Below are 22500 nucleotides of genomic sequence, written 5' to 3'. Positions count from 1 at the left end.
TGGGCCCAGTGCAGATAACCTTTTTTATTAGAACTCCGTTCAGGGTCATCTCCTCATGACACGTTCCATCAGGCTGAGTCGGCTTCACGTACACAAATGGCTCCTGGTGTATGGTCACGATCTGTGGTCGACAGGAAACACAAACACTGTGTGACCACAGGGGGCGACATTACACCATGTCACTGTGGTTTGGATTAAAGGGATCCTCCACTGTGTTTATAAATGTGGTTTAAAACCTTCTGAATGTACTTATTAGTAAATCTACAGTATGTCTAACAAAACACAATATTATGAACCAAAAGTCCTTCTATCCTCAGAGTTTGTGTGTCTTCAACAGTCTGTGATTTACTCTCTAACTTCATCCATTTAAGGGAGAGTAAAGGTCCCTTAGGAGAGCTCTTCTTCTCTGCTTCATGTCTACTACCAAACCTCAGAGTTGGAACTGTCACCCCCTGTGGTTAACGATGACTTTTTTTGATGATTTTATCTGTTATTTTTCTGTTTATTTATAGTCTTGTGAGTTCTTGTGTTTTTTTATTATTAATTTTTGCATATTTTTGTTGTATATTTGTGTATTTTCATCTCATTTTGTCTGTTTTTAGTGTGTTTTCTATTGTGTATTTTGTGGTCCTTTTTCTCTTATTTTGTGTTTTGTGTGTTTACCTGTTTTGTCTTTTTTGGTGTAATTTTGTATTTGTCTTTTTGTTATATCTATATGTGTTTTTCCTGTTGTTGTTTTTTTTAAGTAATTTTTGTGTCATTGTGATGTCGTTTTGTGCATTTATCTGTTGTTTTTCTGTATATTTGTGGTTTTCTTTTGTGTATTTGGAGTAAAGTGATTTTTTTTAGGGGCCGCACAAAATGCGATTGAGGGCCACATGTGACCCCCAGGCCTCCAGTTGCCCATGTGTGACAGTACTCTGTGAGCCTGGACTGTGTGCTGGTTGTGTTACTGATGTAATGCCTGTGCTGGTGGTGTGGTGAAATGTCGCCCCCTGTGGTCACACAGTGTAACAGACTTTAGTCCTCCAGGCTTGGAGACGCACACAGGAAGTGACAGCTCAGCGTAAACAGTGACAGAGATACAGACGGGATGGAGATCAGTGCAAATCCTTCAGTTGAGCTCAGTGAACTTGTGTCCCTGTGGGGGGGGTTCACTACATCAGCCCAGATGTGTGGATGTGAATGTCACACAGAGGTTCACCTTTAATCGAGTGGACATCTGGAAGCCCTGAGGCTTCTCTGTTTCTCCTCCAGGCCAGATGATCTTCCTCTGATTGTTCATCACCACCTGCACAAACAAACACACATATTTACATGTGTGTAACAAATATCATTTTATTACTGATGATCTGTCAGATGATGTAGATATCTACAAACAACATAGCATGATGTATGCACACTACAGGCATGTACAGCTGATGTAAAAAATGCATTCTTTAAAGCAGTGTTTGTCAAATGGGGGTACGTGTATCCCTAGGGGTACGCTGTGGCACTACAGGGGGTACTTGACAGAGAGAGAGGAAAATTAACAAATGAAAGCATTAAAAATATGTGGTTTTATGATGTTTATTTATAGTTAAACATTATAATCATACAAATATTACCAGCAACTCACACAAAGACACACAAAGACACACTAAATGATTACTGCAAAATACACAGAAATAACAAGGAAACATAAAAAAAACAACATAAAAACAGCCAAATGGCACCAAAAACACACACACTGAGAATCATTTAAATAATATCAACAACACACAAAATAAGAGAAAAATATACTGAATAATAAAAAGAACAGATAAGGAACAACAAAATACACAAAATGATAATGATATAAATATAAAGTGTTAGTTCTACATCAGGAGGAGATGAAATAATAAAAAGTATAAAATAAATGTATTCAGGAGGAACTAAACACTGTTTCATTCATTTATTCATCCCATCATTATGATCTATAGATGTTTTTAAATAGAATACATAGTAAAATGTAGTAGTCAATGTAGTAAATGTAGTAAATTTTTTTCTTAATTTTTAAATTTTTAAATTTCTACATTGTACTTTCCCTGCATGCCCCTGTGTTCCCATACCTGTAAGCTGCTGGAACTGTGAATTTCTCTTGGAGATGAATAAAGTATCTATCTATCTATCTATCTAGTCAGACATAAAGGGGACTAGAGCCTAATAATATAGAGTTATAGAGCGTAGGAGTGAGCGCACACAGAATTATTACATTGACCTCTGACCTCAGGAGTTCTGTAGATTTAACCAATCAGCATCACGTCACATGACCTGCGTGTGACCTCACAGAAACACACCATCATCTAAACCAGAACATTCACATACTGTACATCCTACAGGTCTACAAATCATTCATTTAATGATTCAAAGGTACAGACATCTAATTACCTTCCTATAGAGGATCCATGTCTGATAGATAATGTTTTTACTAAATACATACAATATTATCATCTGATATTAGCCAAAATATGTGATATCGATTGAACACGGTAAAGTTTTTTCCACACAAATATAGAAAAACCGATGTGTTCATATTAAAAATAAATATGGCACTTTTTCTGTTTTTAAAGTTAAATAAGTTTTCTTATTTTACACAGAAGATGTTTATTTGTGGAACATCCTGTGGGGCATCACATTAAAGGTAGTATTAACCTGTTATTTCCATATATATCTACAATAATGTCTATTAAAGTCAGGTTGATGGGGAGGAGGTCTGTGTATTCATCACTTTTAACGTCAGAAATCTAAAACTATCTGCTCACAAAGCTAATGTCTCTAATATTCTGGTCTGTAGTGGTTATGTTACAGCCAATCAAATGCAGCAGAATGCTGCGTCCAATTAAAAAACAGATAAATGAGCTCCAGTGATACTTCACCTGTGTCCCGTTGTAGATTCCCACTTGGATGAGTCGGCTCTTCTGGTAGTTTAGTATACTATAGTGTGCATACTTCCTATCACCGTCGTCATTGAACTCCACGCGCCCCGTCAGGCCTTCAGGGTATTTGGATGACATCAGCACGCTGCAATTTAGAGCCTTAATGAGTGCTAGCGCTCCAGTATATGTGACATGTGACAGGAAGCGCTTCAGGAGGAATGACATGTGACAGGAAGTGCTTCAGGATTGATGACATGTGACAGGAAGCGCTTCAGGAGTAATGACATGTGACAGGAAGCGCTTCAGGAGGAATGACATGTGACAGGAAGCGCTTCAGGATTGATGACATGTGACAGGAAGCGCTCCAGTATATGTGACATGTGACAGGAAGCGCTTCAGGAGGAATGACATGTGACAGGAAGCGCTTCAGGATTGATGACATGTGACAGGAAGCGCTCCAGTATATGTGACATGTGACAGGAAGCGCTTCAGGAGGAATGACATGTGACAGGAAGCGCTCCAGTATATGTGACATGTGACAGGAAGCGCTTCAGGAGGAATGACATGTGACAGGAAGCACTTCAGGAGTAATGACATGTGACAGGAAGCGCTTCAGGAGTAATGACATGTGACAGGAAGTGCTTCAGGAGGAATGACATGTGACAGGAAGCGCTTCAGGAGTAATGACATGTGACAGGAAGTGCTTCAGAATTGATGACATGTGACAGGAAGCGCTTCAGGAGTAATGACATGTGACAGGAAGTGCTTCAGGATTGATGACATGTGACAGGAAGCGCTTCAGGAGTAATGACATGTGACAGGAAGTGCTTCAGGATTGATGACATGTGACAGGAAGCGCTTCAGGAATAATGACATGTGACAGGAAGTGCTTCAGGATTGATGACATGTGACAGGAAGCGCTTCAGTATATGTGACATGTGACAGGAAGCGCTTCAGGAGGAATGACATGTGACAGGAAGTGCTTCAGGATTGATGACATGTGACAGGAAGCGCTTCAGGAGTAATGACATGTGACAGGAAGCGCTTCAGGAGGAATGACATGTGACAGGAAGCGCTTCAGGATTGATGACATGTGACAGGAAGCGCTCCAGTATATGTGACATGTGACAGGAAGCGCTTCAGGAGGAATGACATGTGACAGGAAGCGCTTCAGGAGGAATGACATGTGACAGGAAGCGCTTCAGGAGGAATGACATGTGACAGGAAGCGCTCCAGTATATGTGACATGTGACAGGAAGCGCTTCAGGAGGAATGACATGTGACAGGAAGCGCTTCAGGAGTAATGACATGTGACAGGAAGCGCTTCAGGAGTAATGACATGTGACAGGAAGTGCTTCAGGATTGATGACATGTGACAGGAAGCGCTTCAGGAGTAATGACATGTGACAGGAAGTGCTTCAGGATTGATGACATGTGACAGGAAGCGCTTCAGGAGTAATGACATGTGACAGGAAGTGCTTCAGGATTGATGACATGTGACAGGAAGCGCTTCAGGAGTAATGACATGTGACAGGAAGTGCTTCAGGATTGATGACATGTGACAGGAAGCGCTTCAGGAATAATGACATGTGACAGGAAGTGCTTCAGGATTGATGACATGTGACAGGAAGCGCTTCAGGAGTAATGACATTTGACAGGAAGTGCTTCAGGAGTAATGACATGTGACAGGAAGTGCATCAGGAGTAATGACATATGTGACAGGAAGTGCATCAGGATTAATGACATGTGACAGGAAGTGCATCAGGATTAATGACATGTGACAGGAAGTGCATCAGGATTAATGACATGTGACAGGAAGTGCTTCAGGATTGATGACATGTGACAGGAAGCGCTTCAGGAGTAATGACATGTGACAGGAAGTGCTTCAGGATTGATGACATGTGACAGGAAGCACTTCAGGAATAATGACATGTGACAGGAAGTGCTTCAGGATTGATGACATGTGACAGGAAGCGCTTCAGGAGTAATGACATGTGACAGGAAGCGCTTCAGGAGTAATGACATGTGACAGGAAGTGCATCAAGATTAATGACATGTGACAGGAAGTGCTTCAGGATTAATGACATGTGACAGGAAGTGCTTCAGGATTAATGACATGTGACAGGAAGTGCTTCAGGATTAATGGCATGAGACAGGAAGTGCATCGAGATTAATGACATGTGACAGGAAGCGCTTCAGGAGTAATGACATGTGACAGGAAGTGCATCAGGATTAATGACATGTGACAGGAAGTGCTTCAGGATTAATGACATGTGACAGGAAGTGCTTCAGGATTAATGACATGTGACAGGAAGTGCTTCAGGATTAATGGCATGAGACAGGAAGTGCATCGAGATTAATGACATGTGACAGGAAGTGCATCAGGAGTAATGACATATGTGACAGGAAGTGCTTCAGGATTAATGACATGTGACAGGAAGTGCATCAGGATTAATGACATGTGACAGGAAGTGCTTCAGGATTAATGACATGTGACAGGAAGTGCTTCAGGATTAATGGCATGAGACAGGAAGTGCATCAGGATTAATGACATATGTGACAGGAAGTGCATCAGGAGTAATGACATATGTGACAGGAAGTGCATCAGGATTAATGACATATGTGACAGGAAGTGCATCGGGAGTAATGACATGTGACAGGAAGTGCATCAGGATTAATAACATGTGACAGGAAGTGCTTCAGTATTAATGACATGTGACAGGAAGTGCATCAGGATTAATGACATGTGACAGGAAGTGCTTCAGTATTAATGACATGTGACAGGAAGTGCATCAGGATTAATGACATGTGACAGGAAGTGCTGCAGGATTAATGACATGTGACAGGAAGTGCTTCAGGATTAATGACATGTGACAGGAAGTGCATCAGGAATAATGACATGTGACAGGAAGTGCTGCAGGATTAATGACGTGACAGGAAGTGCATCAGGATTAATGACATGTGACAGGAAGTGCTTCAGGATTAATGACATGTGACAGGAAGTGCATCAGGATTAATGACATGTGACAGGAAGTGCATCAGGATTAATGACATGTGACAGGAAGTGCATCAGGATTAATGACATGTGACAGGAAGTGCTGCAGGACGCACAGTTTGTGCACCAGCTGGAAGTTAATTTCCCCCTCAGTCCATCATTATTATACTTATTATTATTACGAGTTTAAAGTCGACCAAAGTTAGGAGGAAAACTTTGGTTTGTACCAAACGTAGTAAAACTACTACAGAAAAAAAATATTTATCAAACATCCACAAACTAAATTAAATTTGTTTTTATTTCATTATTTTAATCTATGTTTTAAATGTATTTAAAATGCATTTTTGTGAATTTATTTACATATTTATTTAAACTAGTACAGTGCCCGTCTGAAGTATGTATTCATATAGTGGGAGGAGCTTAAGTATAGTTGTCAATTACGGCCAAATGAGTATGTATTTGTGTACATACTCTGTAGTGTTGGGGGGGAGCAGTACTCTGTCTCCTCCTCTCTCTGTTTATTAGTAGATGTATGTATGTATTTATTGATTGCTCAGCAGTTTGTACAGTCACTGTTATGGAAAAACTAAAAAGTACAAAAACAAAACTTCCTGTTGATTGTTTTAGGATTTTAGATTCCAGTGTGTGTGTGTGTGTGTGTGTGTGTGTGTGTGTGTGTGTGTAACAGAGCTTCTTTGAGGCGTATAAAGCAATGATCAATGTTAGCTAACGTAGCTTCACTGACACACTGAGCATGAGCTGAAATCATCAAACACAGTTTAATCTGTTCTTTAACATTTCACAGTCTTTACACAGTGACCTCAATACGTTTGATCTTTTCTACCATGAGTCACAAATAAAGACGTTAACGTCAACATGAATCCTCATTTTCACCTCAGAGCAACACGTTTTTATGGTTTACAGTGAAAACAGTTTAAATGAGAGATGAACACAGACATATCAAAGTCAGATGATGATTCTATACCTCATGCTCACATCAAAGGACTCAGCAGCCAATCAGGAGAGTGAAACAATGGCAGTGAAACAGCTTCACTAAAGTCAAACCAACAAAGTATAAATGACTTCAGACTAACCACAACTTATGGGAGCACTTTATTATAATTTTATTAATTATTGTGTGTGTGTGTGTGTGTTATCCTGTTTAAAATAAATCCAGTTTGATGTCATTTGTAGTATTATGTGTTTTTTTTCTGTATATGTTTGTGTATTTTGATCTAATTTTGTCTGTTTTTAGTGTGATTTCTGTTATTTATGTATTTTGTGGTCCTTTTTGTTTTACGTTTTTCTCTTATTTTGTGTGTTTTGTGTGTTTACCTGTTTTGTCTTTTTTGTTGTAATTTTGTATTTGTCTTTTTGTTATTTGTTTTTGTTTTTCTTGTTGTTTTTGTGTATTTTTTATGTTTTATATACATGTGCTGGTCATATCATTAGAATATCATGAAAAAGTTGATTTATTTCAGTAATTTCATTCAAAAAGTGAAACTTGTTTATTATATTAATGCATTACACACAGACTGATATATTTCAAATGTCTAGTTATTTTAATGTTGATGATTATTACTGACAACTAATGAAAATCCCAAATTCAGTATCTCAGAAAATTAGAATATTACTAAAACTGATACAAAAACATATTTGAAGAAATGTTGTCCAACTGAAAAGTATGAAGATGAAAAGTATGAATATGAAAAGTATGAATATGAAAAGTATGGAAATGAAAAGTATGATCATGTACTCAATACTTAGTTGGTTTTGTCTGAATTACTGCAGCAGTGGGCGTGGCATGGAGTGGGTCAGTCTGTGGTACTGATCAGGTGTTATGAGAGCCCAGGTTGTTCTGATAGTGACCTTCAGCTCTTCTCCATTGTTGGGTCTGGTGTCTCACATCTTCCTCTTCACAATACCTCATAGATGTTCTATGGGGTGAAGGTCAGGCCAGTCAACCAATCAAGAACAGGGATACCATGGTCCTTAAACCAGGTACTGGTAGCTTTAGCACTGTGTGCAGGTGTTAGGTCCTGATGGAAAATGAAATGTGCATCTCCATAAAGTTGGTCAGCAGCAGGAAGCATGAAGTGCTCTAAAACTTCCTGGTAGACGTCTACGTTGACCTTGGACCTAAGGAACCACAGTGGACCAACACCAGCACATGACATGGCACCTCAAACCATCACTGACTGTGGAAACTTTACACTCCACCTCAAGCAACGTGGATTCTGTTCCTCTCCTCTCTTCCTCCAGACTCTGGGACCTTGATCTCCAAAGAACATGCTAAATGTCCTTTGATCAGAGAACATCACTTTGGACCACTCAGCAGTAGTCCAGTCCTTTTTGTCTTTAGCCCAGACGAGACGCTTCTGACGCTGTCTCTAGTTCAAGAGTTCACCTCTCTATTAATGTGTTTGAACTCTGTGAACATCCAGCCTCTTTAGCCATGACCTTTGTGTCTGGTCCTCCTTGTTCAAGGTGTCAATGGTCGTCTTTTGGAAAACTGTCAGGTCAGCAGTTTTCACCATGATTGTGTAGACCTACAGAACTAGACTGGAGAACATCTAAAGGTCTTTGTGGAACACCAGGCAGGTGTCTTCAATATTAAACCTCTGCATAATATTCTAATTTTCTGAGATATTTAATTTAGAGTTTTCATTAGTTGTCAGTTATAATTATCAACATTAAAAAATAAACACTTGAAATATGTCAGTCTGTGTGAAATGATATGTTTACATTATACAAGTTTCACTTTTTGAATTACTGAAATAAATCAACTTTTCATGATATTCTAACTATATGACCAGCACCTGTATATCTCTCTTAATTTGGTGCAACAACCTAGAAACACTCAAACTGAATGTGACGAGTCAGCTGTTTAAAAGAAATTGAATCTTTTCTCTTTTCTCCACTGACCGTTTGAAGAGGGGTCCAGTTTTCCAGATGTTGGTGTTTCCCACACATCCTCTGGGAGGTTCAGTGATGTTCTCCTTCTCAAACAGTTCCTGGATGGACTGGGCCACCACGGCCACGGCGTCGTTGATGTGAGCCGACTCATTTTTACCATTGATAAGCTGAAGGCTGATCACACCTGAGGGCAGAGAGTCACTCAGTGTTGAGTTCATCATGGTGGTGATGCTGCTGCTCAAAGGGTTAAAGTGTTGACGCCACAACCGTTAATGGTGTAACGCCAGCGGTGGTCTTGCTATCTGGCATACAGGCATCGTCCCGGTGTGCCATCAACCCGAGGTGGTCCAGTCCGCTACATTTTTGTTTTTTTGAGAAGCGTGTGGGGCAGACATGGTAACAAATGACCAAATATGGTCCAAAAGTGGCCAAAACGTGACAAAAAAAGAGTAAAAATGACTAAATTGGACCAAAAGCAGTCAATAACTAAAGAGGAACCAGGTGGTGTGTAATGGCAAAGGATAGGTATAATGGGCAAAATGTGGCAAAGAATAATAATAATAAAAAAAGGAAACAAGTGGTTGTTATTGGGCAAAAGTGATTTCATTTGGATGAAAAGTGCTCAAAAAATTCAAGAAAGGACAAAAATTGGATAAAAGTGTCAAAAGCTAACTGTCCAAAAAAGGGAAAAAAAGGAAAAAGGGATATTTATTGGCAAAAGGAAGCTACAATCTGAAAAAAGTATCAGAACATTTTGAAAAAGGGGCAAAAAATGTGACAAATGAAGTTAATTAACAAAGGAAATTAAAAAGTTTAATCCTTTTAAAGTTTTCTGGGTGAATAATAATTCATATTAAGACACAAAAACCAACATCACTGACTTAATACCAGCTTCTATATGGTGCCTGTTATAATATAGTTATAATATAGTTATAATGTAGTTATATAATATAGTTATATAATGTAGTTATATAATGTAGTTATATAATATAGTTATATAATATAGTTATATAATATAGTTATAATATAGTTATATAATATAGTTATATAATATAGTTATATAATATAGTTATATAATATAGTTATATAATATAGTTATATAATATAGTTATATAATATAGTTATATAATATAGTTATATAATATAGTTATATAATATAGTTATATAATATAGTTATATAATATAGTTATATAATATAGTTACATAATATAGTTACATAATATAGTTACATAATATAGTTACATAATATAGTTACATAATATAGTTATATAATATAGTTATATAATATAGTTATATAATATAGTTATATAATGTAGTTATATAATGTAGTTATATAATGTAGTTATATAATGTAGTTATATAATGTAGTTATATAATGTAGTTATATAATGTAGTTATATAATGTAGTTATATAATGTAGTTATATAATGTAGTTATATAATGTAGTTATAATGTAGTTATAATGTAGTTATAATGTAGTTATAATGTAGTTATAATGTAGTTATAATGTAGTTATAATGTAGTTATAATGTAGTTATAATGTAGTTATAATGTAGTTATAATGTAGTTATAATGTAGTTATAATGTAGTTATAATATAGTTATAATATAGTTATAATATAGTTATAATGTAGTTATAATGTAGTTATAATGTAGTTATAATGTAGTTATAATGTAGTTATAATGTAGTTATAATATAGTTATAATATAGTTATAATATAGTTATAATATAGTGTGTGTGTGTATCTATAGATGATCTCACCATCTGGAGCTTCACTCAGAGCCTTCCCTGACATCTCTCTCTCCCCCACCAACCAAACGTAACCAGACCCCGTCATGTTGAGGAAGCGTGCAGCCTTGTACACAGCGGCGGCGTCCTCCTCACTGATGGAACAGGAGAGAAAGATGGACAGGGTTGGATTTATTGTTCTTACATCTGTTTGGTTTGTTAAAAACTTCTATTTGAATTATGACCATCAGCTGTTTACAAAGAGATTAAGCACATGTGTCAAACTCATGGCCCAGGGGCCAAATTCAGCCGTTTGGAGCATCCACTACGGCCCACAGGAGAAATTAACAGGAATCATTGTATGAATGAAACTCAACAATATTTGTAGGTTCTCACAGTTTACCTGGGGCTTATATCACATGATTTCAGTCATTTTAATAGTTAAACAGTTGAAAAAACTAAAAATGCATACAAAATCCTTACATTTTCCTCAAGTTGTCACATATTTCCCTTAATAAAATAGAAATTGGTCATAAAATCTAGGAAATGTAAAGTGTAGATCTGTTGGGACTGATAGCTGTCACTTAGTGCTTTGACATTGTTGCTTTCTTACATAATTTGTATTTTATGTATACGTAGAAGTGTAAACTGGTAGGGAACAATAAAGTTAAAATTACTCATTTTCCAACTCTAAAATCTGTGTCCCACTTAAGATCAAACTGCTCCGTATTTGGACCCTAAACTAAAATGAGATACACATACCGTTATTATATATAGGCAGAGTAGTGGAGAAACAGAGCCTTAGAATAGACTGGTCACATATAAGAATAATCTTTATGACTTAGAGGATATGGAATCACAGGAGGGCCAAAATTAGAAGAAATGCATGTGGAGTTATAAAGAGAATCAATAATGAAAAATGTACAAATGTAGCAAAGGCTGTGGGCGGGTCTTTCTCCCCAGGCTGACTAGTCGATACCTGATCACATGATGCCTGTTAGCAGGCGCTATGTATTAACATGTTTGGGGAGTAACAGATTATAAGTAACATTGTAATGTAATCAGTATACAAAAAACAAGCAGAATATACATCAGTGCATCAACACAGTGCGCACACACGCATTGAGACACTTCACGGTAGTTCACTACAACAAAAGAACACGTAAAACAAGCTGTAACAATGTTGTGATGACGTGAACAGCGCGTCAAAGTGCACTTATCTGGAAACAGACCAAAGTGTCTGTGGACTCACAGAGCGTCTGTATTTAATACATCTGATCAGTGAACAGAGTTGATGGAACAGTACGTGTGTTTTATGTTTCTGTACATTTCTTTTACGCACTGGTTTAATTTTAATCCAATCAGGTGATAATCTTTATAACGTGGACCATTTACAGACTAGTGATAAAGTTCAGACGTTCACTGACAGCAGAGTTGTGGCACAAATATAACGCCATACGTGCCGTGCTTCAGATTGTTGTGTAGGGTTCCCACGGTATGACAGTGATGACGTGACAGAAACATAAAACACACGTACTGCTCTGGTCAATAGTACAACACCATGACAATAATCCAGGAGAAAGAAAGACCCTCAGATAAGGAGGAAAAGATACTAAGGTTCAGGAGTTATAAACGCTAACTCTAGAGTTATAAACGCTAACTCTAGAGTTATAAACACTAACTCTAGAGTTATAAACGCTAACTCTAGAGTTATAAATGCTAACTCTAGAGTTATAAACGCTAACTCTAGAGTTATAAATGCTAACTCTAGAGTTATAAATGCTAACTCTAGAGTTATAAACGCTAAATCTAGACTTATAAATGCTAACTCTAGAGTTATAAACAATAATCGTAGAGTTCTAAACGCTAAATCTAGACTTAGAAATGCTAACTCTAGAATTATAAACGCTAACCCTAGAGTTATAAACATAAATCGTAGAGTGATAAATGCTAACTCTAGAGTTATAAACGCTAACCCTAGAGTTATAAACATTAACCGTAGAGTAATAAATGCTAACTCTAGGGTTATAAACATTAACCCTAGAGTTATAAACGCTAACTCTAGAGTTATAAATGCTAACTCTAGAGTTATAAACGCTAACTCTAGAGTTATAAACACTAACTCTAGAGTTATAAACACTAACTCAAGAGTTATAAACGCTAACTCTAGAGTTATAAACACTAACTCTAGAGTTATAAACGATAACTCTAGAGTTATAAACGCTAACTCTAGACTTATAAATGCTAACTCTAGAGTTATAAACATTAATCGTAGCATTATAAATGCTAACTCTAGAGTTATAAACGCTAACTCTAGAATTATATACACTAACTCTAGAGTTATAAACGCTAACCCTAGAGTTAGAAACGCTAACTCTAGAGTTATAAACGCTAACTCTAGAGTTATAAATGATAATGCCAGAGTTACAAACACTAACTCTAGAGTTATAAACACTAACTCTACAGTTATAAACGCTAACTCTAGAGTTATAAACACTAACTCTAGAGTTATAAACAATAACTCTAGAGTTATAAACGCTAAGTTACAAACACTAACTGAAGAGTTATAAACGCTAACTCTAGAGTTATAAACGCTAACTCTAGAGTTATAAATGCTAACTCTAGAGTTAGAAACGCTAACTCTAGAGTTATAAACACTAACTCTAGAGTTATAAACACTAACTCAAGAGTTATAAACGCTAACTCTAGAGTTATAAACGCTAACTCAAGAGTTATAAACGCTAACTCTAGAGTTATAAATGATAACGCTAGAGTTACAAACACTAACTCAAGAGTTATAAACACTAACTCAAGAGTTATAAACGCTAACTCTAGCGTTATAAACGCTAACGCTAGAGTTACAAACACTAACTCTAGAGTTATAAACACTAAGTCTAGACTTATAAACGCTAACTCTAGAGTTATAAACACTAACTCTAGAGTTATAAACACTAACTCTAGAGTTATAAACACTAACTCAAGAGTTATAAACGCTAACTCTAGAGTTATAAACGCTAACTCTAGCGTTATAAACGCTAAGTCTAGACTTATAAATGCTAACTCTAGAGTTAAACCCTAACCCTACAGTTATAAACATTAACTCGAGTTATAAACACTAACTCAAGAGTTATAAACGCTAACTCTAGAGTTATAAACGCTAACTCTAGCGTTATAAACGCTAAGTCTAGACTTATAAATGCTAACTCTAGAGTTAAACCCTAACCCTACAGTTATAAACATTAACTCGAGTTATAAACATTAACCTTAGAGTTATAAACATTAACCTTAGAGTTATAAACGATAACTCTAGAGTTATAAACACAAAATCTAGAGCTATAAACCCTTAAATTAGAAACAATAACTCTAGGGTTGACGTTTATAATCCACTAATGAAAGACATTTTTTAGGGCGGGGCTAGCGGACTCAAAACACCCTCACTTTGTTTTTCTTCATGTTGTTGCGTACACTAGTTTAAATCACTACTATGTTAATCGTGAACGGATCAGGCTGAAATATAGTAGATATAATCTATGGATGTGGACGCATCAATGCTCGGAGCCTGATTTTAGATTTGGGGCCCAAAAATAAAACGAAAGTTGATTTCTCATTTATTTGCGAGACGGTTGGTGAGACCAAATCATTGGCACATACCAATATATCAATTATATTATATACTATATTAAATATTATATACCAATATATCAATTATATTATATACTATATTATGTATTATATACCAATATATCAATTATATTATATACTATATTATATATTATATACCAATATATCAATTATATTATATACTATATTAAATATTATATACCAATATATAAATTATATTATATACTATATTATATATTATATACCAATATATCAATTATATTATATACTATATTATGTATTATATACCAATATATCAATTATATTATATACTATATTATATATTATATACCAATATATCAATTATATTATATACTATATTAAATATTATATACCAATATATCAATTATATTATATACTATATTATATATTATATACCAATATATCAATTATATTATATACTATATTATATATTATATACCAATATATCAATTATATTATATACTATATTATATATTATATACCAATATATAAATGATATTATATACTATATTATATATTATATACCAATATATAAATGATATTATATACTATATTATATATTATATACCAATATATCAATTATATTATATACTATATTATATATTATATACCAATATATCAATTATATTATATACTATATTATATATTATATACCAATATATCAATTATATTATATACTATATTATATATTATATACCAATATATCAATTATATTATATACTATATTATGTATTATATACCAATATATCAATTATATTATATACTATATTATGTATTATATACCATATTATATTATATACTATATTATATATTATAGACCAATATATCAATTATATTATATACTATATATATATATATACCAATAGATAATTAGATTTATACTATATTAAATATTATATACCAATATATAAATTATATTATATACTATGTAATATTATATACCATATCAATTAATTATACTATATTAATTATACCAATATAAAATTATATTAGATACTAATATTATATTATATCCATATATGAATATAATAGCACACAATGATAGCACTAAGATTATATACTATATTATATATTATATACCAATATATAAATTATAATTATATCTAATATTATATATATATACCAATATATAAATTATATTATATACTATATTAAATATTATATACCAATATATAAATTATATTATATACTATATTATATATTATATACCAATATATAAATTATATTATATACTATATTATATATTATATACCAATATATAAATTATATTATATACTATATTATATATTATATACCAATATATCAATGGGCCCATTACTCTGTATGTGCCACATGACCACTCCTCTGTTAATGCTCGTTGAATTGGCTGTAATTTGACATGGATATTCTATGAGCAGATGTCTATAGCCTCTCTGAGACATTTAAAAAAAAGGGGGGGGGACAGGAGCCCACCCCCATTTCCAGTCATTTCTAAATTTATCAGATCATAGTCATGTGATATATTATTTCAAAGGTCTAACAATTCCATTAGTTTTACTTGGTGGAGCCGAGTTATTTCACTGAATTCTTGTCTATTCAGCACTGAGACGTTCTGCGGACCAGGCCATAGTTCATCAGAACTTATTTTAAACTGAAGCTTTGGGGGAATAAATACGTTTGGTTTATACTTTTTAACGTATTGTGTCCCAATGAAATATATTACTTAATAAAGCAGAACAATCAGAGCTTTTTAGTTCACATAGTTTTTTAGGACTTTTCCATTTTTCTTTCCACTCCGTTACCATCAACCGTATCCATGGAAACCCCAGAACAACTCTTTGATGTGAATGAAGGACATGAGGTATTAGAACAGTTGTAGCTCAGTGTGTGACGGTGTGTCGTTACCACTAAAACACCTTGATCATTCAACCACATGTTAAGCTAACATTAGCTGCTATGCTAATTATACAGCACAGCTAACATTCAGCTTTAAATGCCATGGTTTTCAACATCACTAATGAGCCTCAAACATGACATTTAACCCTTAAAGTGTTTGTAGCTCTTTACCTGTGTCATGTGATTCTCACCTGGCTGACAGGATGATGACCCTGGCCTCCAGCTCCTTGGCCTCCAGCAGCAGAGCCGTTAAGTTAGTCTCCTGGCTGAACTGGAGGACTTTCTCTGCCTGTGATTGGATGCATAAAAAAGGTCAAGCCAGCTACTTATTCCGACACGCGTCATGCTGCCTTTTTACCTGCTGCACTCGAGCTCGGCCATTTTAGTTTAAAAAAGAGACAGAGATAAAAAGGAGAAGAAGCGATCCAGGGGAACCGGCTGAACTAAAAAAAGAAAAAGCTTCTTTTGTTTGTTTGCATGCAAACTGAGGGTTATCAAGGCTCCAAAGAAGGACGTGCATGTGTTAGGTAGGGAAGAAGAAGAAGGTCAATGCAACCAGGAACTAAAAAGAAGTGAAGGGGGTGATCGGGGACGTTTTCCCCCAACAAAAGATTTGCTGAAAATCAGGAGGTGCTACGTTAGAGGAGGAAGTAGCACTGGGAAGCGGCTTTGGTTCCAAACTACCGGTTCTCCACAAAGGAATGAAGTTGCAGTCTCTTTTTCAGTGTGAGTGTGTGCTTTGAGGACATGCATTCCTTTATTGAAGGAGAAAATGAAAATGATAAAAGCGGGGGCGCTGTTCACTGATTTCGCTTTTTTTTTTGTAATGACCAAAAATTATATTCTTCATCACAAAATCATTCTTCACTAAAATCATAGGGAAAGTAAAGAAGGTAAAGAAAAACACGTGCTACCAAGAGAGGGGCATTTCTGGGTCGGCTGGTGACCGGTTCGGGCTGGTTTCTAGTTGCTACGTTTGGAAAAATTGGTGGGCGGCGTGCATTGACCATGCAAATATACCTTAGGTCCTCGCTTGTTGTCATAGGACAGTTGGTCGAGGTTTTCATAGTTCCTTTTTTTATTCTGATGAGTAATGTGCACAGAGAAAATATGCAGACACAGAAAAATATTATAAACAGTTGAAAATGGAGGGCAGTAAAGCAATCCAACAAATCTCCACTTTTCTGCTTCAAATTGGGATCTTTGACCAGTGGGGTTTGCAAAAACATCAGAAACCTGCACCAGAACCAAGACTACACCAAAGTGTAGATACACACAATATAAAATCATCTAATCAGAATTACCTTCATGAAATATAGCCAATAATAAAACCAATAACATCCATTTTCAGACACTATTTTATACATCATCCCTGTCATTCACACTGATTTATTATCAGGAAGAATCCAGGGCTGCTCAAAGATATTAAGGTCAAAGATGGGTAACAACACACAAAAAAATAACATAAATACACAAAAATGACTTGAAAAACACAAAAACCCATGACAAAAATACACAAAATAAATAAAATACAAAAAAGAACCTGAACAATAACAAACAACAGATTGTTGAACAAAATGAGTCACTGTGAAATATGTAAAACTGTTAATCAGATTAAGCTTTAATCATCTGTATTGAAGCATTTTTGGCATGATTTCATATGTTTAGTTTGTCAGTAATTACAGTAATGGATGTATTCTGAAATGGAATTGAGGAAAATTTGAAAAGAAAAATGGGAGGTCCTAAGAATCACACACACACACACACACACACACACACACACACACACACACACACACACACACGTCCAATCTGTGTTTACAACAAACAACAAACAAACATTCTGACTGTAGAAGTAAACATTGTAGAGAACCGTAGAAACATGTTGGTGAGAAAAGAGCTTCAGATTATTCATGATTACAGTAAATAGACGGACACATCGTTCTGTAACGCTCAGTCAACAACACGTCTATTTTAACCCTTCACATAGCTCCTCCCACGCTTTTTATTATTCACCGTGTGATGTAGAGACCAAATGTGTCCGGGGTACGGCTCGACCTATTTTATTTGATTGTCAGTGTTGTGTATTGTGTTTTGATTTTTTTAATTTATTAATGAATTAACCATTAAAACATATTTAAATGTGCTCTATTAAAATATTTAATAAATGTGGTATGATTGGTTTTCATTCAAATATCACGTCCCAGCAGCTCTGGTGTCGAGGGTCACTTTAAAAACAAAGGAAATGTTACTGTGTTCTCATTTGGATTATTATATTATTATATCAGTGTCAAGTCAATCTCAATTTTTGTGCTGTTCCTGACTTGAGGGAACTGCTCTTTATTGGATGGGGATTCCTGGACTTCACTCAATGAACCAGACCTTCAATTACTTTTCCTTTTTATTTAACGTAATTTCTGTGGGTCGGAACATCAGTTCAGGTGAAAAACCTCAAAAAGAAAATACACAGTACAAAACCAATTAGACAACCATTTGTTGAAATCAAATTTAGCTTTTCACCCTTTTTAACTAAATTCTTTAACAAAATCAGATTGTTAGTAGTAAGTTAACTTAGTACTTTTAACTCTGCAGTTAACATGGCACTGGAAATAAACATGATAACCCATTAAATTAAACAAGCATCAAACTCAATAATAATCCTTGCATTTGCCAGTAAACAGTAAACAAATTGCTAAACTTTATAAATAAATTAAGAAGAAAAAATGCATTCAACTTAATTTTTCAATCCAAACAATGTCAATCCGTTTCCTGTCCATTTTAAATGAATTGTCCAACTAACATAAGTTTTTTATGCTTGTGGTTATGTAGGTGCTTACCAGCTGCCCATCCATTCATAATAAGAGTTTTTGCACAAAGTTTAGTCCCAGCTGAGGAAACAGAACTTTCTTCTCTGAGGCATGCATTGCCATTGCCTCCATGCTCCCACAGTGGCTGGTTTGTGCTTAAAAAGAATCAGGTGTGCACACTCACATGTGGGAGGGGCTTCCACAAGGCCCCTCCCCTGCTTAGCAGGAGGGTGAAAGGCAGCTCACAGGCAGTTTGACAGAACAATCAGAATCAGAATCAGAATCAGAAATGTTTTATTTGCCATGTACAGTTTTGAGGACAGTACAAGGAATTTGACTTGGTGGTTGGTGCACAAAAACAAGCAACAAAAAGAAATAAAAGAAATAAAAACAACACAACAAAGAACAACCCAGCAACAATAATAATAATAATAATGATAAATATAAAGGATGAGGGATAAATAAAGGATAGATAGAGAATAAAGGATAAATAGGATAAATATAAATATATATATACAGTGCAGCAGGTATCAAGCTGGTGGAGGTGGTGATCGGGTGGGGGGGGGGGGGGGGGGGGGTTCAGTGGGTGACTTGGGGTGTGTTCATGTGGATGGTGGCAGAGGGAAAGAAGCTGTTTTTGTGTCTGGAGGTTCTGGTCCTGATGGACCGAAACCTCCTACCAGAAGGGAGAGATTGAAACAGTTTATGACCGGGGTGGGAGGGGTCGGCCACAATCTTTCCTGCACGCCTCAAAATCCTGGAGGCGTACAGGTCCTGGAGGGAGGGCAGATTGCAGCCGATGACCTTCTCTGCAGAGTGGATGATACGCTGCAGTCTGGCCTTGTCCTTGGCCGTAGCTGCAGCGTACCAGATGGTGATGGAGGAGCAGAGGATGGACTGGATGATGGAGCTGTAGAAGTTCACCATCATCTTTGTTGGCAGACTGAACTTCTTCAGCTGCCGCAGAAAGTACATCCTCTGCTGAGCTTTTTTGATAAGGGAGCTGATGTTCAGCTCCCACTTGAGGTCCTGAGTGATGATGGTCCCCAGGAAGCAGAAGTACTCTACAGAGCTCACTGTAGAGTCTCCCAGGGTGAGGGGGGTGAGGGGGGCTGGGTTCTTCCTGAAGTCTGCTATCATCTCCACTGTCTTTAAAGCGTTGAGCTCCAGGTTGTTCTGGCTGCACCAGGACACCAGCCGGTCTGTCTCCCACCTGTAGTCAGACTCGTCTCCATCAGCGATGAGACCGATGATGGTCGTGTCGTCTGCAAACTTCAGGAGTTTGACCGACTGGTGAGAGGAGGTGCAGCTGTGTATATAATGTATATAATACATTATATATTATATACATTAAAAATCTGCTCAATTTGATCATAAGAAAGGATTTGAGCCAAGTTAGTCCTTTTCCTTTTGGGTCTGGGGGATCATGGTGCATGGGGAGAGGAACCTTAAAGAGCTCCACCCACCTGCCCTGGAACTCATATATTAAATATTACAGATGTTTAGTTGTGTACGTTATCTGCTCACTGCTGGAGAGGTAAAGTTAAACATTGTTGTTTTAACCTAATGGGAAAAATGAGTTTGTTGCAGGGATTTGAACCAGCAATCTTTGCATCAAGAAACAAGTTTGTTTAGGGCGGAGCTATACATGCACAGGGAAATGTACCTTTTTTTTTTAACATTAACTCAGAGTCCCGCCTCCTTTTCTGAGCCACTTAAAGCTCTGCCCTGTTTATAAACAATATCACACATTCACCATAGAATTCCACGTAAAACTGGTGGTAAATATTTAACAAACATAACCTCCTGTGATGTCAGACATTATTTTAAAATATGAAACCATCAGTTCACGTAGACTGTGGTGACTTATTTTAGAGAAATAAACTTAGACAAACCTGTCACAAACACCTTAGTTAGTGTTACTGTGATGTGTAGGCGTGGCTTTTCTAAGCTTGGCCTCAAACAACAACAACAACAACAACAGCTGCTGAGGTAAAACCAGCACAATGAGTGATTCCAACACACTGTCCATAATACAAACTAATGAATGTCAGAATAAAACGCTTACAGAAGAAGTAGAAATGTGTATTTTTGTTGTCAGTTTGTGTTTTTTTAAGTAGTTTTTGTGTATTTCTGTTATTGTTTATGTGTTTTTTGTTGTACTTTTTGTTGTCAGTTTGTGTGTAGTTGTTCATCTCTAACATTTATTAAAGTTGACCTTAATATCTTTAAGCAGCCTTGGATTCTTTCTGATAATAACACCACAGGGATGACGATGTATAAAATAATAAAAATAGTGTTTTTAAATGAATGTTGTCAGTGCTGTGTGAGTCGTTTAGAGATGAAAGTGTGTATCTGTCACGCCTCACTGAGTCCCAACATCTACACACACTCGTCTCTCACTGCACTTAAAACCATCTTTTCAAAGTGGTTCGACCTCAAAACGTTTCCTTTAAAGTGCTTTAGCTGAAGCTCTGAATGAATAACATCATCCTTTTAAAGTCACACATCTGAAGGAAATACTTTCATTCAATTTGGATAAAACTTCCATTATATGTGTAAAAGTTTATTTACATATAAAGGGGAATAAATATGAAAGTGGCATTATTAGTATTATTGTTTCAACCTGAGAATACTTCATTTATAGCCTAACATTAATGAAAGAAATAAATAAATATTGTCTCAGGGAACACCCAATTATTAAGTTTTATCAGCTTTTCTTAATTTGACAAACTTAGCATCATAAAATCAAACAAACTTGCTTAATAGGGTTTAATTAATCTTTGTAAATATTGAATTTTTTGAATTGTGTCAAATCTCACGACATGGAGCACATGAAATATTATATTATACATATATATATATTATACATGAAATATTGTTTATATCTCTAAATAGTGACTGCACAATGTTGATTAACATGTTTAATAATAATATAATTACCATGTCTGATATTTTATAAAACATGTTGGTGAGGGTTTACAGTTTACATGGTTAGGAATTTAAGTGATTAGTCACATTAATCTTTAAATTAAAAAATAAAATTTGACTATAAAAATATGTGCTTTTCATCAACTAAAACTATATTCAATCAACCTATGGAAGATGAACAAAATGTAATAAAAACTCATCTCTGTTGTTCTGTTGTGATGTGATATAAGTTGTGCCTTCTGTTCTAACTCATAAATATGATATAAATATAAAACTGTGTGCGTGCCCTCGTCCCCAGAGGAGCTCTCTGTGGTCCTGGTACGACAGGAGGAAACACGTCTTTTTATCTCCAACTTTGTTTATTTCTGCTGCTACTCAACATTAATATTACATGTTGTGGTTCTCACTGTTCACAGCTCCTCCTCTATGAACTCCTCCTCTATGAACTCCTCCTCTATGAGCTCCTCCTCTATGAACTCCTCCTCTATGAACTCCTCCTCTATGAACTCCTCCTCTATGAACTCCTCCTCTATGAACTCCTCCTCTATGAACTCCTCCTCTATGAGCTCCTCCTCTATGAGCTCCTCCTCTATGAACTCCTCCTCTATGAACTCCTCCTCTATGAACTCCTCCTCTATGAACTCCTCCTCTATGAACTCCTCCTCTATGAGCTCCTCCTCTATGAGCTCCTCCTCTATGAACTCCTCCT

The 22500-nt window shown here is 35.8% G+C and overlaps 1 protein-coding gene across 4 annotated transcripts in view; it reads right to left on the bottom strand.

Annotated features, from left to right (window-relative positions):
- LOC114472832 (glutamate receptor ionotropic, NMDA 1) overlaps positions 1-22500 on the bottom strand; it is a 59309-nt gene that overhangs the window by 21329 nt on the left and 15480 nt on the right. For 2 of the 4 annotated variants that reach the window (XM_028462097.1, XM_028462099.1), the window contains exons 4-10: positions 17074-17136; positions 16245-16342; positions 10570-10691; positions 8818-8992; positions 2898-3042; positions 1205-1291; positions 1-121 (exon numbers count right to left, since the gene is read on the bottom strand). The exon at positions 1-121 is cut by the window's left edge and continues 15 nt beyond it. In XM_028462097.1, coding sequence (XP_028317898.1) covers positions 1-121; positions 1205-1291; positions 2898-3042; positions 8818-8992; positions 10570-10691; positions 16245-16342; positions 17074-17136 — 811 coding nt within the window. The remainder of the gene's footprint in view (positions 122-1204; positions 1292-2897; positions 3043-8817; positions 8993-10569; positions 10692-16244; positions 16343-17073; positions 17137-22500) is intronic. The other 2 variants (XM_028462098.1, XM_028462100.1) reach the window with 1 other exon arrangement.

The sequence above is a fragment of the Gouania willdenowi genome, chromosome 12 (genome assembly GCF_900634775.1).
Source record: "Gouania willdenowi chromosome 12, fGouWil2.1, whole genome shotgun sequence".
Taxonomy (NCBI): domain Eukaryota; kingdom Metazoa; phylum Chordata; class Actinopteri; order Blenniiformes; family Gobiesocidae; genus Gouania; species Gouania willdenowi.
The sequence above is the reverse complement of the archived record's forward strand: the minus strand, read 5'-3'. Positions and strand labels throughout refer to the sequence as shown.